At 39.2% G+C, this 26147-nt stretch overlaps 1 protein-coding gene across 3 annotated transcripts; it reads left to right on the top strand.

The window, feature by feature from the left end:
- The first annotated feature begins 460 nt into the window (after positions 1 to 460).
- Positions 461 to 26147, top strand: LOC124168171 (mitochondrial tRNA-specific 2-thiouridylase 1). Of its 3 annotated transcripts, none has more exons than XM_046546295.1 (8): positions 461 to 671; positions 759 to 848; positions 1697 to 1862; positions 3393 to 3577; positions 7924 to 8150; positions 17945 to 18112; positions 21349 to 21573; positions 25046 to 26147. In XM_046546295.1, the coding sequence occupies exons 2-8, from the start codon at positions 767 to 769 to the stop codon at positions 25160 to 25162; spliced, it is 1170 nt and encodes a 389-aa protein (XP_046402251.1). In that variant the 5' UTR covers positions 461 to 671; positions 759 to 766; the 3' UTR covers positions 25163 to 26147. The 3 variants fall into 3 exon arrangements, with proteins under 3 accessions (XP_046402251.1, XP_046402252.1, XP_046402250.1); XM_046546294.1 differs by having other exon boundaries at positions 462 to 661; XM_046546296.1 differs by lacking the exon at positions 17945 to 18112 and having other exon boundaries at positions 461 to 661.

Raw genomic sequence — 26147 nt, 5'->3', positions numbered from 1 at the left:
GTGGGGTTTTTGGGGGTTAAAACCCCCCCAAGAGCTCAGAGAATTTTTTTATAAAAACTTTTGTTACTAATATTGGGGGGACGGATGAGTAACAAACAAAACATATTTAACTATTCACACAGCCGCAAAATCCACTATTTTGAACCATTTATCTTAAAAAATGTTTGGGGCAGGGCCCCCACACCTCTCGCTTACCTAAGCGAGTTTTCTATACTCTACAGACCCGTAGTATTAGCTGCGCCTAAAACTCCCCTATCCTTAATTCCTAGCGCTCTGAAGCGAAGGAAGAAATACAGCGGATAGTTTACCGACTCGTTAACATATCGCGTTTAATTGACCATGAGAATGAGACCTACGGGGTGATGCGTAGCAGTGGAAATTTAAATTTAAGCGCCTAGTGAACATTCAACGATGGCGCGCATGCGCGTCGCGCGGCTTTCGTTGATCATTTCTTGGTATTAGAAACTTTTTGGAATGGAGAATACCGTGTAACTCTGTGCACAGGAATTGAATTGCCAGTGTCGGTATCTCTTTAACTGCTGTTACTTTTGCTGACATATTCTGTGAAGTACATAAATACATTCTTCGCAGATCATACTTACTGTTATGCTGTCCAGCGTTCAGTCCTTTGGGTGGTGATTGCAAATTAAATATCTAATCGGTCCGTTTCTGTATGTGTTGCACAGTTGTGCCCTCATAGCCGTATTTTTTATTAGAAATAGTTTTTATGTTCTTGTGTGAACGTTCTTCCATTACAGGTCAGTGAATGGCTACAATCAAAAGAGTAATTTCAGCTGTATCGGGTGGAATAGATAGTGCTGTGTCTACTCTTCTACTTAAAAATAAAGGTGAGGAATATTTTCATAGCCCTGAAAATTTTGACTTCTACTCCTGTAGCTGTTTTCCTGCAGCATCAATTGGTCAAGCCACTCTCTCCCTCAACAACATTAATTCTGCAGCACAATCAAACACCACTATTCTTAGTTTATGCACCTTTCCTTTATCTCTAATAAACATTTGATCTCCTCCTGTGACATTCATATCATAGCCACTCAGTGGTACTACCATAATATGAGAATTTGATAGTTCACCCACGGACATTCAATTCCAATCTTCACTGGAAACTGGCAAGGGCTTAGTTTCTGTATTCCATCATGTGATACTTCGTACATCGACATCCACTTTCACTAAGACTGGTTTTCCTTGTGAACTCTGTATACACTTAGCCTCACTCTCTTCAACTTTAAATTTCTTCAACTTCGCTGTAATTGCCATAATGATCCCCAACCCTAACCTCATCTATTTCTTCAAAATCTTGACACAAAACTCTTGCTACTTCCTCTAATTCATCATCTCCTCAGTCCACCAAGTGCTGTTAGTGCACCCTGACTTTTCTCCATGTATTCAGTTACCTCTCTCCACACTTTCACTTGCAATTTCTCTGAGATATTATCTCCGACCTAAAAATAAGTCAAGACCTTCACCTCTTGCTCTCATTTTTCTATTCATTTTCTTTCTCATCACATCACACACCATCACATAGACAAAAAGAAAGGAACACTATCAAAAAAGAAAGAAATTTCCAATTGAAAATGTCAATGATCTATATGAAATTCATTTGGGAGAAATACACCTAGTCTTTTTGTCTTCATGAAAAGAGAATGTATCGATTATAATAGACTTCTTTGATTTTAAGGATATGAGGTGATTGGTGTCTACATGCAGAATTGGGATCTGCTTGACGAGAAAGGAGTGTGTTCATCCCAAAATGATATCAGTGACGCCGAGTGGGTGTGCCAGAAGATTGGCATACCATTCCATGTCGTGAATTTCGTGAAGGAATATTGGCTGGAGGTGTTTAGGTGAGCAAAGATCATCCACCTTTCAAAGTTCGGTACCTATTATGTTTTTTCATTTCATATTAAGGCCTATTAACACAATGTATTAGCATGTATAAGTTAATGTGTGAACGATTTTGGTGGACCATAACGGATTATTTACCAATGTGGTTGGGGATTTGAAGTGAAAATTATACTTTCAGTGAATTGGTTCACACCACAGAAACCAATGTAGGTGAAAGAAAGGTCATGGGTTTGTCAGTGGAACCATTGAAAGGACAGGCATTATTCTAATGCAAGAATTATATCTGCAGCATTCCTAACTATTTTCAAGAGGAAACTAAGACTTTTTTTGTAATTGAGAACTTTACTACATGTTGTAGAGGATTTTTTTGATATTTCAATTCCACGGTATGAATGGTAGTGAAATTCATTAGAATTGCCATGAGTAAAATTTTCCCTGGACCGGGAATCGAACCAAGTACCTTTTCCCTTCCTGGCTACTGCATAGACCACTATGCTATTTTAAAATTGCCAATTACCAATCATGCAGGTAAGCACTGAACTTTTTCCAGCTGTTTGATTTCCCCTTTCAGATGAGGATCCCCTAGTAACTTATTCTAAGATAGGTCTAACAATAGGGTGGTTTCCTATTATTTTTATATTGTCTAAATCGAAAGATTATTACTCCTGGAGTACGCATTTCACGCTTTTAGATTTTTAGATGACAATATCTATTTTTCACAATTATTTGAACAGCGAAAACATGACGGGTAAGTATGAATGCTGGGAAAAGCTGGTGTGATGTCAGTCTGGTTCCCGCTGCTGCATTGTGAGGTGACCTTGGGGCAAGTATGTGTGCGCCACGGGGATGTAGGCTGCTAGCACGTAGCGCTTGGCTTAAATAAGGATTATTGATACCTTATCAAACGAAGGAAACTTTCCGACCTTAGGCAGTTTTAATAGGTGATTATTAAGAGATGTTTCCCTGAAGTCTGTGCCTTATGCATGCATTGGTAATTTCAGACGATGTAAAACTCCTATCTACTCATATAGAAACTAGGTCCCTGTGACGTCACGTGGAGTGGCATTGCGTGGGCACCAATCTGACCTTTTTCAAATGAGGTTAAAATTGACCATTAACATTTGTCTAAAGTGGGATTTCTAAAACCAAATAATTTGTATATTATGAATACACTAATGGTGGGTAAGGAATCGCAATCAATTCATTTAGTTTTCTTTGATAAAGGAAACTACCCTTTTGTTTTTTTTTTGCAGTTTTGCTGCTGCTCTTCCCCAGGCATCTCATGAAAATATGTGTATAATGCTCTCTATATTTGGTCGTTGTCCTTATAATATGAGGTCCCGATTGCAAATCCCTGCTTAACATCACTCCCAGATAATTACATATGTTTGTTTTCATCAGTAAATTACCATTGCTGTAACCATTCAGTATAGCAGGCCTAACTTTCTGAAATAAAATTAGTTTAGTTTTGTTTAGTAGATTTTTAACTCTGAAGTATTTTAAGTGCTGATGATGAATTTTTCTTCCAGCAATCTAGTTAATGATTATGAATCTGGACTTACACCTAACCCAGACATATTATGCAACAGGCACATCAAATTTGAAGCATTTTATAAGCATGCAACTGAAGAGCTAGGGGGTGATGCCATTTCCACTGGGCATTATGCTCGCACTACTTTTGGTGAATATCTCCAGAACTTCGACTCAACTAAAGGTAATTATGGATGAAAAATGTGTGCTGCTGTGTTATCTACGGAATTTAAAATCAAGTAAAACCTTTCCAAACGGTCACATCTCTCCAATGGTCACCTCTTTAAAATTTACCTAATTTAACCCTCTTGGTCCTGTCCTTCTTCCTGGGTTACTGGCGAGGGATGCGGAGGGTATTTTCATAAAAAGTAGCAATTAGGAGGAAAAAAAATCAGTACAAAGCTTTGTTAAAACTTTTGTGGGTACTCGTCATGTTGAATAAAAACTTTTGGGCTATCTCGCCGCGTCAATTTTTGGGTGGTGCCAATGCAACAAAACAAAAATTGTTGCCAAAGTAAAAGGTTTTAAACAGAGTCTCATCAGAGAAGCCATAGAAATATCTAAAGAGGAAAAGGACAATTTCAACAGGGACACCGGCTTTGAAATTAGCCGTACTTGTCAACCTGTAATCAGCAAAAACAATCATCAACCTACTCCCCCCACCACCTGACACAGATACCTATATATATATGAATTTAAATTCCCACCTCTTCAGAATCCTTCGAGAAAGCGACCAGCATCGGGCGGGAAACATTGGGGCCACCCAAAAAATGACACGGTGACATAGCCCAAAAGTTTTTATTCAACAATACAAAGCTATTTTATTATATATCCATAAGTGGTTTTTTTTTAATATTGAGTTTAAACTGGTTGATATTGACAACATATATTTTTATGTTTACTGAAATAAGTTTTAGCAAATTAATACATGAACTACGTAAGAGCCGATACATTGGCCTGCCGTACTTTTCGCCCGAGCAGCATAAGCCGATATATATCGACCCCCCACACTAGGAGGATTTAAGAAGCTTATTACAGAGTTTCCCAAACCTGAACTTTTTATTTCCGACCAGATAGCAAGCATCACACTTGTTTGCTGGGCGCAACAAGAAATAGTATACCTTTGGAATACACTGAATATTTTCCACCTTTTTATGACTGATTTATACTTATTGTATTTAGCAATAGACTGAGTTTGTCCAGGCTGTCAGCATAAAAAAAATCTGTACAAGTCATACCTTGCCTAATTTCCTGAGAGGCCAGGATATGTTTAATTTTCGCTTTTCTAATGAGAGCATGTGTATCAAGAAGGTGGGTGGGGAACAAGTTGAACTGAAAAAGTGTGTATGGAAAAACACTTGTGGACAATCACATTATTTTCTACGAATACACAACAGGTTTTTTGCTCACATGATTTTCCTCCATTTCATAGATGTTGAATTATTTGCCAGTCACTCTCAGGGTAATTCCCTGCCAGCTTGAGGCTTATGACAGTTTAGTACACAATTTCATAAGCAACAATCAAAGCAAATATCGTAATGATATTAGAATTTGAATTGACATTCATATTATAGCCAATTATTAATTGCTACGTATTATTATAGCCACTTTATCAGGTAGCTAGGAATATCGAATACTGAAATGATTTTTTTTAATGATTTAACATTAAGGTACAATAAAAATCTCTTCTTCTAATCAATTTAGTGCTTTTTAATCATTAAATGCTTTGCAATATGTACTGCCATTGCTTTTCCTCCTGTTTGGTGTGTTTTCAATTTCATTTATAAACTCATCTTAATACAGACAATAATTACATACTTTGGGGAAAATAGTGGCCAAGTGAAGATCATAGGCCGGCAACAGTCAGCCATCATCACCCCTTAGGTAAAAGTAAGAACAGGTTTTTTTTACCTATTTTTTTTTGGAGACGTAAATGAGAAAGCTCAGAGATATACCGTATAAGCTTGTGTAAGAGGCGCACACGTGTAAGAGGCGCACCCCTATTTTGAGGATCGAAGCTATAAAGAAAAAAATATTTGCGACATTTTTTTTATCCTATCGTGCGGTGTTGCAGACGTATGCCTGGAATTTCGACAGTTATCGAAATGTCCTCTTTCAGTACTATTTGAAAGAGGAAATTTTGATAACTGCGGCGGCATAAGAGGGAGTAGAAAGAGTTACGATCCTCTCTTTGCATACGTCATCGCTCTACGTTGCTTGTCATACTCACGAACAATTTTGTTTAAAAGCTCTCGCAGGAGTATTGCAATAGAATTGCAGCCGTGGAAAATTTTAAGGCAAAACACGACAGGCAAATGGCATGAGCTTTCCCAAGAGATTGAACAACAATCGGGGCAATCTCAGCGCCCTAGGATAATAACCACGTCGTAGATTTAAGGCCCCTTGCACACGCACCGATTTTGGACGGCCGGTAAAATATCGGCCGTCCACATTCCAATAGTGAACAATGGGAGAGCATTGGAGCTTGCACACGTACCGACCACACGCCGGCACCGGCAAAATGCCGGTTAGCTGCCGGCTATTGTCACTGTGGATCGCCGACGCCGGCTCAAAAACTTAGCAACGTATCGTTTGACCGGTAAAAATCCGGCGTGTGTGCAAGCATCGCTTCGCCGGTAAAATATCGGCCAATATTTTACCGGCCGTCCAAAATCGGTGTGTGTGCAAGGGACCTAACGGAACTACACTCGGCTCTCCATCAGCTAATGCCTCTGCCGTTTTTTTCCTTTCCGAGACTCCACAGGAAAACATCAAGCTACAGGGGAACAATGGAAACGTGTTTCATCCCTACCCCATTTCACCAACTGACCTTTTTCGGTCTACCAGGTTCAATTCCCCGAGTTTCTGGAGGTCAAATGCTACGTGAGTCACCTTCTGAGCTCGAAGATATCTCAATACCTTTCAGCAATTGTATGACACGCACGAGGTTCTAAAAAGAATTAGACCTTACGCGACTTATATCTTACAGAATTTAAGTTTTTAGTGCTCTAATTGATTGACACAAAGATTTATAGCTAAAATAAGGCTACTAATATTCAACATAGTCCAAACAGCACAATTTCGGAAGAAACAAGCGTAGCATGAGCGCATTCAAACGAGACGACACGGACTGGAATCTCAGGCAACGCAAACTGCGTATATCACATTGCTGCGCCTTCGCCCCTTCGCTTTAAAGGCAACGACGTCACATGCAAGATCGGACGTGTTCTTCCCTTGCTCCTTCGCTCGTAGCTTTAAATACGGAGGGAAGGGAGCCCTCTTCCCCTCGACCTCTCCTTCAGCGCTCTTCACTTATAAGCATTTCCGATTTCTTCTATCCACCATTAAGTCCAATAATGAGCACACTCGTCCGAATTTTTTCAACCGCAGGTTGTGACACCAATATTACTATATGCAGTATAAATGCCGCGGGATGCCCACTCGTGGCAATAAATTTAGCGCGCGCTCCGGAGCGAATCACCCCGCGCGATCTTTTCAATGTTCACCTCTGGGGTACCGACGTGACGGCGCGATGCTTGCAGGAAATTCAAACAGGAGCATTTTAAAAATACGTCACTAAGGGAGAAACTCCCCTGCCTGCCGCTTGATTTTGACCCAGGGTTTCAGATGACTGACTCACGCTGAAAACCAAGGCCACTCAGTTCCCCTTGAACTTGCAACCGGTGAAGGGGAGGGGGGGAAGATAAGAAGTTTGTGTAAGAGGCGCACCCCCATTTTCGGCTGCAATATCTGGGGGAAAAGGTGCGCCTCTTACACGCGCTTATACGGTATTGTTAGATGAGATGGGGTCAGGTAATGTGTGACCAATTTTATGAACTGCAAGCAAGGTCACTTTTCTGTTTACTATTTTCCTCTGTAATTGCTTCCAAATTATTACGTGAGAAAGTAATCTGTCCCTTTGCACTAATCCAAGAATTACAGAACAAGAGTTACACTTACTTTCAAGCCCCTCTGCCTACTTTCTAGTTGCACTATTTAATAAAGGTGTTACACTGCACCAAAACTTGGCTAATATCCAATGTTGCTGTGCTTGTATTTTGGCCTTCATGTTTTTGCCCTAATATACCTTACAACAATAGAGAAAGTTGAATTTTTTTTTTGGGAAAAAAGTGTACTCCATTTTTGGTGTTTAATTGTCGTACGTAGCTGTGTTATCTCATTCATCATCATGGGCTGCACTATTGTTTTATATTTTCAGTTTTTATTTATGTACTTCTAAATTATTTTATAAAAATTCTGTTTACTATTTAGTTTAATGTGTAAATTTACTTTTTGTGTTACATGTTTAGTTTTACCCCTGGTTACCAGTTTTTATACAATTCATACAGCATATTGGGGTTTTTATTGACTTAATGATAATTATTTTCCTGTAATCGGTGCTTTGTATACTAAATTTTAGAGCATTTTGATTTCAAATTTCACACTTGCTCTTTGTTTGAATCAGATGTAAATATATGAAAAGTAATTTTATAGTGTTATGCGTGTAATTGATTTTATTTTGTTTGATAGGAGTGCATTTGCTGAAAGCAAGAGATGAAAGGAAGGACCAAACATTCTTTCTCAGTCAAATACATCAGCGTGCTTTGCAGAGGAGTATATTTCCACTTGGTGACATGAAAAAGAGTGCGGTGAAGAAATTTGCTGCTGCAGAAAAATTTGCTCCTCTGTTGAAAAAGAAGGAAAGCATGGGAATTTGCTTCATCGGGTCCAGAAATTTCCAGGAATTTATATCCGAGGTATATTATTCTCTCCAAACCGCCTTGGTATTGCCATTTGTGGGATGAAGTTTCCTCTGTACAGTAAAACTTTGATTTTACGCAGTTGGAGGGACCGAAATATGGGCACTGTGTAAATTCAAAGTGTGTAAAATCAAGGGTTGGTATTGAGGAGGAGTATAGTTTTCAGGATAACAATTGCCTCTTATTTTTAGAAGGCTTGTTCATACACTTTTGTACAGTTTTAAGCCAGATCCGGAACCAGATAAAGTCTCATATGTGAGGTTTTATGCTAAAAGAGCATGAAATCTTCTTCAATCACGTCAGATATATGTTTCCCGGATTCAATTACTCATTTGGAGGCAAAAAAATGAAGCCTATAATAATCTTAATTACTCACAAGCAACACCACAGATGACATGTTACCTTAAGAGAAATAACGTTGCATTCCTGAATAATGTTTCCCATGGTTGAATTGCTAGCAGTTCTGGCACTAAGATTACTTCTGTTACCCAGGAGAAATTTTGGAATGGTGACACTAAATGCTCGCAGAGAAGCTAATTTTCAAATATTCTCATTAAAAGCAGTTTTCAGGAAATCCGTTTGACCACCTGAGATAATCAAAGATTGGAGATTGAAGAAATGAGGCATATGAGGATAGTCATTTAAATTAACCCCATTAACAGGGAGCAAAATTTCGCTAATATATCACAAAGCCTTTACACCCTGTAGGCCTGGGTTCAAGTCCTGGTAGTAGCAGAAACTTATCAGAGATGGCCCTATCCCTACTTGAGTGTAATGTGGAGGGCACTTCCAGTGCACCACTCTGTTCAGCAGATGGGACGTTAAGTCCTGGTCCCTTTGGAGCCTATCATTACAACCTGGCTAATGCCAATATAGGGTTCCTATCCCCCCAGCCCTTACTTCATGGCGCTAATGACCCCAGCTGTCGGTTGCCTCCTTCCAAATAGCATACCATAGATAATACGGAGCACACACAGGGTTCCCACTCAACCGTGAAAACCTTAAAACCGTGAATTAGCCGTGAATTTCGTCTACCGTGAAAAAACCTGGAAAAAGCCGTGAATTTCGTCCTAAAACCTTAAAAATCTCTCAATCTTGATAATAATACCTTCCCAGAAATTTTCAACTTCGTTCGTGGCGAGCGCACTTCTATTCATTGTGGCGAGCATCGTCGCATGGGTCAGAAAAGCGTGGGAAAGAATGTTGCCTGAAGAAAAAAAACATCTTTTCCCAGCGCAGGCCTTTTCTCTCCCCCCTCCTGAAATATGACACCACTTCTCATCAGCTTGTTTACTTTCCTCGACTGGCTTGGTTTCCCCTCCCTCGGTCACTGCTTAGTCCCTTTCCACCCAATGAGGCTTCCCACTGGCTGCAGCGACCACTTTCAAAACTAAATCTAGATGCCATTTGTTTCGAAAAATTTGAACGTTTATTCAACACCCTCAAACCTGTGATTGGAAGACCGCTAACCTGGACAACCTGCTATGCGCTGTGGACACTACGCTCCTTGCGTTTGAACCGGGCGACAGCGAGCTTTCGGCGCGACGTTACTAATTCTCGCGCGTTGCGGCCTGAAAACGAGAGAAGATTTCCGCTTATGGCAACACAGCATTACACGATCTTCGCATGCGTCGACCTGGGCCTTGCCAGTTTTACGTCGCAACCGGAAAGTTTGTGTGGAAATATTTGACGAGTGATAAAGTAAAGTGAAAGTGAAAATAACATGTTTCAGCAGGTATTTATTATGTCTTTATATATGTATTTCAAACCAAGTGAATTATAATGTACCTATTTGCACCTATCTAAGACAAGTTTTTTTTCCTCCTAACTCCTGCAGAAAAGAGGGTTCGTCTTACAATCGAATGCAAAATTCTCGGCGTCAATCGGGTTGCATAATTTTCGTCGGAAAAAATTATGGATACCTGAGGTTGCAACCTACTATATATAGCTATATGTACAACGAAAAATCAACGTCAAAAATACCTGAACAGTTATTTAGCTTATTTAATTTTGTGTTTAAGTGAAAAACTATTGCCATTTTAGGCAGCAGGTAAAGCGTGCGTGCCAATCAATCGCCGGGTGCACTTCTGCCGTGTCCGCGAGATCGCCTGCTTTCCCCCTGGGCTCGGCTCCATTCAAGTTAGAGCTTGATCAACTTACAAAATTTTTGTGTGATTGATTACAATTTACCTAAATTTTAACCAGAGGCGGATCCAGGATTTCTTTCTGGGGAGTGGGGAGCACAAGCCAAGCCGTATCCAGGATTTTGTTCTGGGGGGCACAAGGATACCTCATGATACAAAACGAGCGCAATGATAATGTGACCGTATTCAAAATCTAGCATATTTTTTAAGTGTCTGGGGGGTATGTGCCCCCGTGCCCCTCCCTAGATCCGCCTAGGATCGTAACGTTAAAGCCTCAATGCCGTCGCGATATAAACTGCTACAAAGTCGTTCCATTTTTCCCAAAACAACAGTATGAAGGGAACATGATTTGCCTCTGATTAGAGAGATCGATTCAGTTTTGGTTTCAGAGTATTACGGTAGCAGAGAAGTCATTAAACTGCCGCTTTCAAAAGAGAAGTTATGCGGTGGAACCTCGATCTATCGTTCCCGCATTGATCGTTCGCCGTTTCTGATCCCAAATAAAGTTCCTTATAGACAATGTAATTTTTTCCCGCATCTATCGTTCCCCCAAGTATCGTTTCTCGCATTGATCGTTTGAAGATCGTGGTTCCGACGCATAATTTTCCCGCACCCATCGTTAGACGAAAATGTGACGAAATAAATACAATGTGTAATTTTTGGCTAATAACGAATAGCACATAGTTGGAATCTTCCCCAAGAGATGGAACTACCATTGGGAGAAGCTCAGTGCCGTGGGAAAGTAACATTAGCGCATTTCCCAAGATCCGTTATCCCCCTCCATTCAGCTTTCGCCTCCCCCCTTCTGACGCTTTCCTCTTCTTCAAAATAAAAAAAGGCCCCAGCTCGCGTAAGGATTGTATTACGAAGACCCTAGCTTCGAAAAAAATATCGAGTTACACGAGAACAATAGAAACGTGTTTCCCGCTCCCCCCTCTTCTCACCCACTGACCTTTTTCAGCCTAACTCCTTCAAAGTTCCCAGTTCCTGGAGGTCAACTGCTGCATGAGTCCCCTATTAGCCCAAAAGGTATCTAACAATGATATTCAGCAATTGCTATTATGCTTTTATTAGATTGAAATGTTAGTAATTTGCACGTAATTTAAAAAAACGAGACCAAACGCGACGTATTTTAAGCAAGGAAATAGTTGGAAAAATACGATGGTGATTTTTGGCGAAACGCGATATCCTCGTAGCTGAGCTTCTCGGCAGTAAATTCGGCATTTTGTCCCGGAAACATGATATCAGGTTGTTATCAGTTATCAATTTACGAGCTATACTAAAAGTCTCACTTGTCAGAGTTACTGACGAAGGGATATCTTCTCAGGATTTTTGTTTCTCCCTACTTCCAATCCGAATTCATCTGCTCATCTGGCGCTACGATAGTTAGAAAAGAATGGGTATCTTTAGGGTAAAAAATTTCATGGCGCAGTCATATGGTCACGCTTCGCCCTCTGCAGTATGCTCTGCGTACCGTACGCGATAGCATCAGTTCCGAACTTCACCTCGTACAAGTGGTTCCCTACTTTCCAGGGTGGCTGGACTTCGAACCACCAAGTGTTTTCCATGCGGGTTTAATAAAGTCAGGTTTCATTTTCACTAGTTTAATTTTATTCGTCTTCGGACCTTGGCCACTCCGAAGAAACTATTGAGAACTTTAAGAGATGGACTGAAAATAATTGAACACGAAGAAAAGAATCCGGGCTAGATGCGCGTGAATATTGCAGAGCGCCTTGGGTTGTCCGCCAGCACATGATGGTAGGGGTGGGGGTAGAGTGAGCTACCTTGAGCTACCTGGAGAAAACAAATAGAGATATGAAGGCGAAGATCCAGATGAGCGTGCCACTGACGATTAACGCAACATTGTTCACGCTTTACACACTACCTCAATTATATTAAAAATATATTCATTAGACAGGAACAATTCAAGTAATAGACTATTTTTGGCCTTCGTCATCCATCTCACAACCAGTCACTGTGCCGGCGAATGCGGTTGTTTTAGGCACAACATGCACATAGCTCTCGTGAATACGTGTACTGGAAATGGTGTTTGATGGATAAGAATTTTTACATCAGACTGAAATCCATGATAGCAGTGTAAATTCCGAGTGGAGAGCAAACATTTTTTTTGTGAGGTGGCGTTTTCCTTCAGAATTTTGAAAGAGATATGGGTCGAATCAACAATATGACCTATGTGTCTTGATAAAGTACTACTATTCCTGTTATTATCTAAAATATTGTTTGAAACCTTTAATTACTCGCCAAAATCTTGCGTTTCCTGGGACATAGGCAACCTAGCAAAAAATAAAGCATTGATTTTTTTTCCGCATTCATTTTATAATCGTAACGTTATTAGAAAAAAAAATTTTTCCCCCAGTGGAGTTCCAAAAAAGGAGGGTAGTCTTAGAATCGTGTTCGTCTTAGATTTGTGCTAATACGGTGTATGAAATTGTTTTTCGATTTATTATATTCTATAAACAATTTAAATAAAATATTTTCCGTTAAATAAGAATGATTGGGGTGGGGGAAATTCGGCTACTGTGCAGTAATAACGTGCGCAAAAAACAATCTCTCGGCGAGGAATTGAAAAAGGACTTCGGGTGTCCGGACGGAAGAAGGTCCGAAGGGTATTCGGCGTCGAGGCAAGAGCGCGGTTAGGCTGGTCCTTTAGTCGGCCCTGAATTTTGCAAACGATAGTTTACGTCATAACAGATATCACTTTTCATTGCGGCGTTAACATTCACAGCGTTTGCCGCGTACGTTAATTTTCTGTTGATATACGGCCAGTGATTTTCTTATTGTTGGCTTATTAACGGACCGTGAATTTAGCGAAATCTTGACCGTGAAAACCTGAAAAAAACCGTGAAAACGTGAAAAATAACCGTGAAAACCTGGAAAAAGCCGTGAATTTCATTATTCAGGTAGAGTGGGAACCCTGACACAGGACCCGGGATATTCGGAAATTTAGATTTTTCCGGTGTTTGGATCACTTTTTTTAAGTGAGCTATTTAAATAACCGCGCAACTGCCGTCATGTCATAAAAAATGATTACAGTAAAACCTCTTATGTAGTGAACCTCTTTACATCGTAAACCTCCATACTTCGTACCAACCCTCTGGTCCCGTCAGATTTACATGTAAATATATAGGCAAACCTCTATATAGTGAACCTCTTTATCTCGTAAAACCTCCATATATCGTACCAACAAGACAGCCCCGAGACGGCCTAACTACCTCCGCAAATCGTACCGAGACAACTTCTAGTAGAGACCATTAATGCAGCCGCGATTACCTACATGGGATGACATTTTCAGCGATAAATGTTTCACGCTTATTTTTTTCTTATACACCTTTAATAATTTTCACGTTAACCATTAGTTAGGGCATCGAACTATCCTAATCGTATTAAGTGACGGTAAATGACGACAGAACACATCGTTTTCCTTCAAATCATGGTCAAAATCGCGTGATAGCACTCGCTTCCTTTTACTGATGGCTTTATTTTCTTGTAAGTGCCTACATACTATGTTCAGTTAATAAAAGAGGCGACCAGCGCAGCCTATAATCACTTGCTGACGGAAATATTTCAACTAACTTCACTCCCATCCACGGAGACCGAATTACTCGACCTCATTGCTACTTCCGCTTCTAAAATGAAAATATTTCATGAATTTTTCGCGACTTGAAATGAATCAAATACAGTTTCGCAATTATTTTATTCCCATATTTCCCGGTGTAGCACTTTCTTACTACCGCCTTGATAATTTTTTCGATGCTTTCGTGAACGATCTTAGTTTAAAATTTATTGCGCTTAGCGACAGTCATATGTCTTGACTGCGTATTTTTGCCGCGAAATCTGACTCTTCCATCGGGAGTCCGGGACGTCAATTTCTAGCAATACTGAACGAAAATAAATCCATGCGCGACAGTGTTAGGTGAAGGAGACAGCTAATTAGCTGATACGCGGTAGGGCAATGAAATTTTTTTCCGTCGCCGCCGCATTCTGAAGTAGTTCGCCCCGCATTCTCACCGGGAAATCACGTCCTTTCGCAGACCTAGCGTTTCCGTGTGCCCGCGACAGAGTTTCTCTTCGGAACGCTACGTGCATTGTATTTTGGAGAGAGGGAATTCAACAAAATTTTCAAAATTATGCTCAATTTTTTGTCTATTTTTTGTATTAGTCACGTGTTTCTTTATTTTTTTATAATCTTTAACAAGTCACATGTTATAAGAATGATAAATCAATTCTAAAAGATATAATAAGGAGTATTTTCAATTATTTGCCATAAAATATGAAAATTACTTAATTAATCATAGGCTGATGATGGATTCAAGAAATAAAAGAAGGCGACTGCTTGACATTACCACATAATTAGCAATTTTCCTAGCCATCAACGAGGACAGGCAGAAGGCAGTGACCTTTGGAATACCATCATTCACCCTCACATCTATTGTAAACAACCGAGGAAAAACAGAAGAAACTGTAAATCTAGGCTGCGCAAATAAAAAAAACTCAGGCAGTTAAATATGAGGATGAAGAAATTATGTTTAGAAATATAAAACTATTGTTCTTTCCTCCGAACACTATTAGTAAATTACAACCCTTAGACCAGGGAATTATTTCTTAGGTCAAAAGGCATTAACGAAAAGAGCTAGTGATTTATTTGTAGTGAAAATGGCATTAAAAAGTGCTCATGGAATTGAAAACATTATTTCGAAAGAGCTTGAAAATTTTTTTAAGCAAACCCATTAACTAATTTATTTTCTAAAAAGGCCTCTTGAACAATTTACTTTTGTGTAATCATTAAATTGTAAATATATGTTTAAATATATTAATATAATGGCTTAAAAGACAGTAGCACCTTTCATTTCCCAAGGATATAAAAAAATGGTGCAGGCAGGCAGGCAGTGGTAGGCCTACCACTAAAACCTCTCTATAGTGAACCTCCATACATCAAATTGCCCAAATTTTGGTCCCCTCCATTTCGATGTAAAGAGGTTTTACTGTAATAGCCCGGAACAATTTTCCCTCTTTATAATTTTTTACGCATTAAAAAAGCATTTTCCCATGAAATTTTAGCATTAATAGATTGAATCTACCGGGTATTTGTCTATAAATTGTCTATATATATATATATATAACTGGGGGTAGGGTTTTGGGCATTGTAAACACATTGTTTCACAGTGTTGGGCTTTGAAGAAATGGGTAGTGATAGAAAAGGAAAATAGGCCAGGAACAATTCATTCAGCACATTCAATTTTTTCTAGCCTTACGTACGTACCTAACGTACTCTGCTGAATGATCGTAATCAGTGGGGTAGCCAGGAATTTTGTTAGGGTGAGTCCAAAACCAGGGGGAAAATTTTTGAAAAACAGGGCACTTAGTAGAGGGTTTTAAACTAATTTTAACACCTTTTGTAAATGAAAAAACCTCATTTTTCATAGAAATCTTTTGTAATGATGTTTTTTAAATATTTATTTTTCTTTTATGAAGCAAAGTAATTGGGTTTTTTATATTTTGGGGGGGTATCCGGTCCCCCTTCTCTTGGCCAATGGTCAGAACCATTGTAGTGAAGCAAAAATAGCTAATTGTATGCCAAGAAACAAATTCAGTGTGTCCTTTTACAGTACTACAGTAGACTCTCCTTAATACGAACAACCTTATTACGAAGTAAATCATTGGTTCCGACTAAAAGGCCTATCCAATCTACAGTAAATGAAACATTATTACGAAATTACGAATCTCAGTTGCGGTCTCGGGGGTTACAAAGTGAACTATATTACGAAGTTCCACAGATAAGCAATGATGTTTTTACACTATGTATATGCTACGTCAAAATATTTGCACTACATTTAAGTTCTCTTCGTGCGCTGTGCCCAAGAGTGTCAGTTATAGTTCTTTCTTCAGTAGGAGATACTTCAGTATCCATGCAACATCGTAATAAGCTTCATTCCTGTGGAATCATGGTGATACACTCATTACCGCTCGTAAATTGGACCTAGAGTTAGGCCTCTTCCTATGCAAATTTGATTTACTAACTTTCAGAGATTCAGAAAACTCAAGCATGCCCTAAATTTCAAATTTGGCGCTTTTTGAGTTGGCCGATGCGATGCTGTCTGGCGTTGAGGAACTTTTACTTTAGGCATAATGGGGAATTCCACTGAAAATGGATGATTATGTGATAAAAAATATCCTTCATGCTGAAAATTACAGTGGAAGCAGTTCTTCTCTAACCTGCGTAGTATTTGTAAAATTCCAATTTGAAAATTGTCTTCGAACCTTGCGCTCTAAATGACACTTCGCCATGTTGGATGATCGTGACGTCAGAGTCCAGTAAACAATACGTTTATGTGGTGCCAGTAGAGAGTAGACTATTTTTCCCATTTTTAGAAAAACCTATGTATCTCTCTGTACAATTTAATGTCAATTTCATCATCAGTCATGTGAAATATTTATCCTGAACAACTGACAGGTTTAAAGAATGTATGCATACTGGAAGATGCAACACAGTCTTGACAAATAGCGCTAATTTTTTTTTCATCATCCTTATCTACGGCGATTTCCACAGTATTAGAAAATAACTAAATTAATCTACCTTTAGAATGTTTCCAGGATGCGTCTTTTCGAAGTTGTAGTCAACCATTGCGCAATACACGCACCGTAATACTGTTAGACTATTCATAACTGTTTTCACCCACCCTTCAAGGTTTGAATCAGTATCATCGTAGATGTTTGTTATTGTCATTACTGTTTTGTTATTACCATGGAGCGAGTCTGCTTACTCGCATTCTGACGTCACAAGGCGTTCTTGTAGCTCAAAGGAATTTAGTAATTTTTGCGAACTTTGAAGCTCTCTAGCAGCAAGAATATTGAGAATTATGAAGTCGTATTTAACATGCATTCATAAATTTAACTTACTTATCTAGACATGTTTAAAAAAATTACCTTTTTAATTTTATGAGAGCATCCCATTTGAACAAAGTATAAATGAATCCGGTGTGAAGTCAGTTAGCGTTTTGCCTGCTCTTCCTTCCCACGTACAGCAATATTTTCGGCTCCGACTACGTTGCACACCCAGCTAGATCAGTTCGTCACAATCGCACAGTTGGAGTTGATGCACATCTGTGATGCAGTGTTGCATTCTGCAGGATAACCGCACTCATCGATGCCTTGCATAGGTTTATCGACTAATGAGCAAGGTATCGGAATGCATCTTGTACATATATCGAGCACTTACTGCATTTGGGAAGTTATCAACCCTCAATTGTATCATGCTGCATTCTTCAGCTGAGAAAATGGAACGAATGTGTTTGCGTTTATATATTTCCGCGTAATTTAATCGCATATATTACACTTTACTCTGAAGTGATTTTGCAGTGTGAGAAGATTGAAGAGACAAGAAATTTTGACTTACTATGTTTTTTCGACAGTTCCTAAAAGAAACGGTCATACGAACTTCATTATTACGAACCTCAGGTTTTTTGGCCCCATGAACTTTTTAATAATGAGAGTCTACTGTATTGGCTGGATTCAATCCCAAAGATAAGGTTTATATGCTAGATAAGTCTGGTGTTTATGTACCTGTGCTTATAAATTGACATTTTATTACCTTTTTTTCAAAAATGTTAAATATTTTGATAATTACAGTATGTGACCTCCCATCCTGGAAATTTTGTGGATGTAGACTCGGGGAAGATAGTTGGGAGACATGATGGGATACACCAGTGGACAATTGGTCAACGTAGTCGGATTGGTGGTTGCAAAGAACCCTTCTACATAGTGGAGAAAGACCCATCAACTCAGAACATATATGTGGTGAGGGATCATCTCGGAATATTGTTGGTCACTATTTTGTTGCAATTATTTGCTATATTTGTTTGATTTTTATTTCAATGGAGTTTGTGTTGATGTTGAGTGTAATCCTTTCAGCAGAATATATCTCCCATCCTCTGCATGGTTTCCAACAATTTGTTAATTCCTAATCAAATGTAATTTGTTAATTACCTTTAACTTTGATCCTTTAATGAATTTAACCTTCAATCTTTTAAAGCTGTAATCATAATTTAATCCATAACCTGAGGACTCCTTAGTTGTACCCAGTGACGTTTTGGCAGAATTAGTAGGGCTGGAACGCACTTTCCTTAACTTTCTTTAAAAGTGAAGTATTTCTCTTATGTTTTTTATATTACAAGCCATTATGTACATTTTATTACCAAATTTGTTGTTTTTGTTACAAATGTATAAATTAGAAATTTTGAGGCAACAAAATTGATGAAAGTGCTATTGGACTATTATGTCTTTTGTTAACCAGTGCCGGAACGGCGCTCTTGTACATAACGGCATTCTTGTGTATTCCGGCACCATAACACCTCTGCTTGTACCCTAGGAAGACCAATATTTGTGTCTCTCATTAAATTAGATAAGATTTGCTTGATGGTGGGGTGGCACTAGGTGCCACCTGGGCACTTAGACCTAACATAAATCTCCTGATTACTGGTTGTTCGGTAAAACCCATCCTGAAGTTTGCTCTGGGAATATGGCTGGGTGGTATAATTGGCTAGCATGCCTGACAGCCAATCAGAAGATCCGGGTTTGAATCCTGGCTGTGGCAAATATTTTCTCATGGCAAACTTCATCCTTGGTGTATACAAATTTGTACTCATGCACATGACTATGTACGAAGCTGCTTGTTTCATGCTCATTTCAGTACTTCGAGTTTGAAACAATTTCCTAAGATTAAATTTTCATTTAGATGTAGACAAAGTTTTACTATTTTAGCTACCCAGTCTAAATTTTTGTCGAACACTAGTTGATCCTTACACAATTCTATAAGTAACCTTACACAATTCTATAAGTAATCCAATTAAGTAAAACGGATTAAATGTAAAAATTTCTGTGACCTCTGGGGAGGGGGGGGGGGGGAGGGTTTATCCCCCAAACTCCCCTCCCCCCCTCGCTTCACCACTGGATGTGAGCCAACACTTTAGCCGTTCCTTTTCATAAATGCAAACACCGAAGATGGCTAACCTTAAAAATCTTTAATGCATTTTATCTTCCTGAGTGATCCTCTAAGACTCTACCTCTAGTTTGTGCATTATGCATTGTCTGTACAAATAAAGAAATGCTAGATAGTTAGAAGAGTATTTAATACAATATGTGTGTTTTAACTACCGTATAAGCTTGTGTAAGAGGCGCACACATGTAAGAGGCGCACCCCTATTTTAAGCATCGAAGCTATGAAGTAAAAAATATTGCGACATTTTTTTTATCCTATCGTGCGGTGTTGCAGACGTATGCCTGGAATTTCGACAGTTATCGAAATGTCCTCTTTCGGTACTATTTGAAAGAGGAAATTTTGATAACTGCGGCGGCATAAGAGGGAGTAGAAAGAGTTCCGATCCTCTCTTTGCATACGCCATCGCTCTACGTTGCTTGTCCTACTCACGAACAATTTTGTTTAAAAGCTCTCGCAGGAGTATTGCAATAGAATTGCAGCCGTGGAAAATTTTAAGGCAAAACACGACAGGCAAATGGCATGAGCTTTCCCAAGAGATTGAACAACAATCGGGGCAACCTCAGCGCCGTAGGATAATAACCACGTCGTAGATTTAAGGCCCCTTGCACACGCACCGATTTTGGACGGCCGGTAAAATATCGACCGTCCGCATTCCAATAGTGAACAATGGGAGAGCATTGGAGCTTGCACACGTACCGACCACACGCCGGCACCGGCAAAATGCCGGTTAGCTGCCGGCTATTGTCACTGTGGATCGCCGACGCCGGCTCAAAAACTTAGCAACGTATCGTTTGACCGGTAAAAATCCGGCGTGTGTGCAAGCATCGCTTCGCCGGTAAAATATCGGCCAATATTTTACCAGCCGTCCAAAATCGGTGTGTGTGCAAGGGGCCTAACGGAACTACACTCGGCTCTCCATCAGCTAATGCCTCTGCCGTTTTTTTCCTTTCCAAGACTCCACAGGAAAATATCAAGTTACAGGGGAACAATGGAAACGTGTTTCATCCCTACCCCATTCCACCAACTGACCTTTTTCGGTCTACCAGGTTCAATTCCCCGAGTTTCTGGAGGTCAAATGCTACGTGAGTCACCTTCTGAGCTCGAAGATACCTCGATATTTTTCAGCAATTGTATGACACGCACGAGGTTCTAAAAAGAATTAGACCTAACGCGACGTATATCTTACAGCATTTAAGTTTTTTGAGCTCTAATTGATTGACACAAAGATTTATAGCTAAAATAAGGCTACTAATATTCAACATAGTCCAAACAGCACAATTTCGGAAGAAACAAGCGTAGCATAAGCGCATTCAAACAAGACGATACGGACTGGAAACTCAGGCAACGCAAACTGCGTACATCACATTGCTGCGCCTTCGCCCCTTCGCTTTAAAGGCAACGACGTCACATGCTAGATCGGACGTGTTCTTCCCTTGCTCCTTCGCTCGTAGCTTTAAATACGGAGGGGAGGGAGCCCTCTTCCCCTCGACCTCTCCTTCAGCGCTCTTCACTTATAAGCATTTCCGATTTCTTCTATCCACCATTAAATCCAACAATGAGCACACTCGTTCGAATTTTTTCAACCGCAGGTTGTGACACCAATATTACTATATGCAGTATAAATGCCGCGGGATGCCCACTCGTGGCAATAAATTTAGCGCGCGCTCCGGAGCGAATCACCCCGCGCGATCTTTTCAATGTTCACCTCTGGGGTACCGACGTGACGGCGCGATGCTTGCAAGAAATTCAAACAGGAGCATTTTAAAAATACGTCACTAAGGGAGAAACTCCCCTGCCTGCCGCTTGATTTTGACCCATGGTTTCAGATGACTGACTCACGCTGAAAACCAAGGCCACTCAGTTCCCCTTGAACTTGCAACCGGTGAAGGGGAGGGGGGGGAAGATAAGAAGTTTGTGTAAGAGGCGCACCCCCATTTTCGGCTGCAATGTCTGGGAAAAAAGGTGCGCCTCTTACACGCGCATATACGGTATTTAAATATTTGATAGATTTTCATGTTTTTTTCTATTCTTCTAGGCTATGGGGACTCGCCACCCTGCTCTTTACACAGACTTGGTAATGACTGATACACCTCACTGGATACATTCACCTCCGCCTCAGTTAGTCAAGGATGGAGTCCTCGACTGTGATTTCCGATTTCAGCACACTCATTCCTTGTTGAAGTGTCAAGTTTTCTGTGCACACAGTGGGAGACTCATTATTCGTTTAGCAAAACCACTGAGAGCAATAACTCCTGGTCAGGTAAGCTTCTTCGTTTGCTCCGTTACTCCACTCATTGCACCTAATTTTATCAGAATATAATATACCTCTTCATTTAACCTTTCACACGTGGTATGAACAAAGTATCAAGAAGAGAAAATAATCATTATTGGGTATCAAGAATTATCAAAGAATGGTTCTAGTCTCAGGGATTGATGGAATATACTTAACACAGAAAATAAAAATGTCAGACTGATTACAGATTTTTTTGGCTGAAAATTCCACCAGATACAGCACTTATATAGATGTGAAGAAGAATATTTAAATAAATAAAAGATTGTAGCACTTTTCCACAAAATTGTAAATTTTGTGGAAAAGTGCTACAATATTTTATTTATTTAAATGTGTCTAACTTCCACCAATTGAAGCCTGAATCTGTTGAACTTATGTGAAGAAGAATCCCAGCCTCACTAGTTCCCCTTAATAAAGCAACCAGCATTGGTTGTGAAATGTTGGGGCCACCCATACATTGACACTCTGGAATAGCCCAAGAAGTTTTTAATCACCATGGAATATACTTATGAAGCAGGGTTGATAAAAATCATGATTTTTTTTCAAAAAAATCATTTTTGTTGATTTTTTTAATTTAAATAAGATTTTATTGATTTAAATCGGATTTTATTGATTTAAATGAGATTTTTATGATTCTCCATTCATCAAAAATTCAGTTACTTGCAAAACTAACTATTTGGGCAGCATATTGGAGAATGATCGTTTGCAGAAACAATAAGAGGCAAAATACTCTAAACTGAATAAAACATTTAGTCAATCAGGGGAGAGAACTATGGAAATGCCAATGGTATCAAATTAAAAATTACACCAACATAATATAAAATTGCCATTGGAAGTATCAAATGTGCTATATTATGCGGTTCTAAAGCATATGAAGTTTAGAAAAATTCTGTAATTGCAACTTTGTATGGTGCCTACGCTTAGTAGTTAAATCAGAAAACAATTTTTTTTCAACGGATACGCTAGTATTCTAACCAAAGCCTTTTTTTAAATTTTCATGTTACATGCATTCCTACAGTATCATTTCTATTTAAGAGCCACCATTGTGCTGATAACTGTCGATTCATTGTATTGATTAAGAAATAAAAATCAAAATTATACACTTGCAGCTTCCTTTTCTTGACTCTTTAAAAATCAAACATATAGATCACATTATGATTTAAATCACCTGATTTTTAAAAATAAAAATCAAGTGATTTAAATCATGATTTAAATCAACCCTGATATGAAGATAACACGCTTAGAACCTAAATGTCATAGCCACCCAACACTGCATTCATAGTCGCCACTTTGTTTTGGATGCATTGAGTGTTTTGGTGTAATATGGTACATTGCTGACCCATTACATTTTCTGGAGTGTTGTTTCCATCTTTGTCTTGTTTTGTCTTCTTTTTTTGGCCGTCTAACCATCTGGCTCTGGTTCTGCAATTGCAATGGCTCTGCAGAAACAGACGCATCAGATGCTAGTGAAGTGGTTGGCCATAAATCTTAGGAGGCTCTTCTGTTGGCCGGGTCATGGCCATGAATATTTGACCTTTTCAGGAGCAAGGGGTTAAATCGGAACTCTGGGGTATCATTTGGCCAAGTTACTTGTTTCTTCAATTCTCGGAGAAGAGAGAAGTCTGCTCATGCCTTGAAGGCAACGGAATTTTAGGGGGAAAATAACTTTTTAGAAGTAAACTCTTTCCAGTATAACTCTACTTAGTGTTTTTTTATCTCTTCATATGTAGTTTGTGGTTTGTCTCAACTCTTAAAATAATTGAATCCACCTGTTCATGCCACAAAGTTGCTAGTGATAGTGTCGTTTCCAATATCCCAGAGTTTTTGGCGATCATATTTGCTAACTGAGCTATTTTTATTTCAGTTCTCTCTTCACTTTTCTTTTGTTAAACACTTCAGTGAATGAAACTTCTTCACTTGCATGTTCACCAATGTTTTTATAATTAACTTGAAGCTCTGAATTAGCTTGCCCACTGTTCACTAAAGTCAGCTGTTTTATTTTTCGGCATTGAGTTTGAACTATCCTTCAACATAGTTTAAGAATGCCGGGATAGCCATGGTATTCTTAAATTAAGTAGAGAATGACTGCCTCTATGTGGTCAAAGTTCGGGCTTTGCTCTCCGTCTGTGGCGCTGTGCACAAGATTTGGACTGCTTGTGGCATCGTATGCTCAGCAATCCATGCCACCTTGTCTGGTATTGTCCTCAAATTTTCACAGGGGTGAATGTCGCCTCGGTAGCTTTACTAGTTGGTAGACCGGGAATCGGGAGATCTGGGTTCAAATCCTGGTCAAGGCGAATGATTTTTTCTCAGTGGATTTTTCGCACTATCCTTCGGCATGTTCCTTGAAGCTGAAAATGATGATGGGCCTTCTTTTGGTGCCGTGGGTTTTTCTTTTAGCAAAAACTTATCGCGCTTGACAAACAAAATAGGTTTTACCTCCTTATTCTTATTTCCCAGCTTTTCCAATTCATTTTTCAGGAACTCATATGTCGTCGGCCATGCTTACAATTGAGTGTTTTGATGAGCTGCATGGCATGCATCTCCAATGTATGTCGTGGTTCTCCAGTATTGCTTTTTATGATACATCATAGAGCCCAGTGCACTTAAAGTGGAATATACAAGGGCATAAATCACGAAGCACGACTTTTTTTGTTTACTTTCAATGATAATTTGCAGGAGCTGCACTTGCAAACACTATTACCATCCGCAGCCTTCTTATGCTGTTGGTTGTTTGAATCTCTGATGTAAAGTTCACAATGTGCTGATTTCAGAGGTGGCTGGAAATAAATAAATAGGAATAATAATCATAATCACCGGTTGACAATCCTAAGACGTGACGCAGCTCTCCACTCAATTCTCCTATCATCTAATCTTTTCACTTCTACATGTTTCTTATCTTTCACATCCTTCTTTACCTGTGCCTTTATTTTGTTTGGGGTCTTTATTTTCTGTTCTTGCATTCTACTTGTCCCTCGACGATTGTCTTCATCAGGCCATCATGTCTCAAGGTATGTCTTATAAGGTCGTTCCGTCTTCTTGCTAACGTTTTCATGAGGCTTCTCTTCTCTCCTACTTTTCATAGGAATTCTTCATTACTTACTTGGTCAATCCATTTGATCCTCATCATTCTTGTGCATCATCACATTTCGAAAGCCTCTACCCTCAATTTCTTCACAGGAATATAATACATACTCAGTAGCTAATACATAATCACTATGTATGATGAAGTATAATTGCATTCCATGTCTATGCCATTCCACGTGATTCATTACATTAATTTAGACTGCATTAATTCACATTTTCTTTATTTTATTCATTTTGTGAGATCCCAGGCCCCTATTATAGATCCACTCTTTTATTCACCCCTGATACTCACTTTTGTTTCAAAGCAGGGAGTGAGTTTGAAATTGCTATTTTCAATTGCATATCTTTTTTTCAGTATGCTGTGCTCTACCTTGATGAGGAGTGTCTTGGAAGTGCAAGAATCACAACCCCAGGTCCTACACTCCATGCATTGGGTGTGAATAGTAAAGGAATGGAACTAGACTGCAGGTGATACATAGCTATGATAGCCACTAGTAGACGCCAAAGAGTCAAGGCCGCTATTGGCTGACATTTTACAAGCAGTATTGTTGAAGTTCTGCCCTCTTGGAGACTTGAGTTACCACGAGCAGCTGATAGCAAAAGCAGTGGTTGCCAAGCTGTTGCCACTTGTGGAGGCCACTTGCGGCTGAATAAGCGTGCAAAATCACTAGCAATTGATCACCACAGCTCTGCCTCCACTCCTCAGTGTTTCCAGGCTGAGCACAGAAGTGGTTGCCAATCAAGAGTTTTCCCTTCATATCCTGGACAGTTGGTTTGTCCTTTTCACAGCTGGCAGTACCATTGCCAGTTTCTGAGCCTTGGGGACAATTTTGTGTTTATGTAGTACTGAAAGGTCGATGCTTTCCTAGTGTCCAATTGAGCTAACTTAAGAGCAAATGGAGGATAATATTTTGAAGAACAATGACTTAAAAAGAAGTCAAACTTTTATTGTTTTTTATTGATTAATAACTTTATACACCAGCAGTTTTAAGAGAGTTCCTAACGATGTATAAATTTTTATAAACTTTTAACTCAAGTCTTAATATTTTGTACACAGTGAATGTGTGTGTGAAATGAAATGGAATTGTTTTGTTGAAGTTAATTTTGTGTAAAATCATTTCTGCCTCTTTTTTGTGGTTTAGTTGCTTGCTGTAATGTTATTCTTTTTGTTACCACCAATTCTGAGCTTTGAAGATTAACGTAGCCGTACCTGCCAAATGTTCGTAACTTCTCATGCTGGATCTCTGTCATCAATGTGGATGCACTCGCAGAATAAAAACAAGCCTTGAAGTGGGAAGGGAGTAACCTAACAAAATAAACGTCACTTATCTCTCTCATCACAATAAAATAATTTAGTCTCTTTTTGCATAATTTTCAATGATGCAAAACTATAATTAGCATCATACTTAATTATAATTAAATGCACTAAAAATAATATTGTACTCCATTAAACAATA

This window comes from Ischnura elegans, chromosome 11 (genome assembly GCF_921293095.1).
Source record: "Ischnura elegans chromosome 11, ioIscEleg1.1, whole genome shotgun sequence".
Taxonomy (NCBI): domain Eukaryota; kingdom Metazoa; phylum Arthropoda; class Insecta; order Odonata; family Coenagrionidae; genus Ischnura; species Ischnura elegans.
Note: the sequence above shows the minus strand (reverse complement) of the source record. Positions and strands in the feature narration are given on the sequence as shown.

Excerpts from the sequence above, each read along its gene's own strand:
- LOC124168171 (XM_046546295.1), top strand. The coding sequence starts at position 767 with ATGGCTACAATCAAAAGAGTAATTTCAGCTGTATCGGGTGGAATAGAT. Across the intron at positions 849-1,696 it reads TCTTCTACTTAAAAATAAAG|GATATGAGGTGATTGGTGTC; the intron begins GTGAGGAATATT and ends TTTGATTTTAAG. Across the intron at positions 3,578-7,923 it reads GAACTTCGACTCAACTAAAG|GAGTGCATTTGCTGAAAGCA; the intron begins GTAATTATGGAT and ends TTTGTTTGATAG.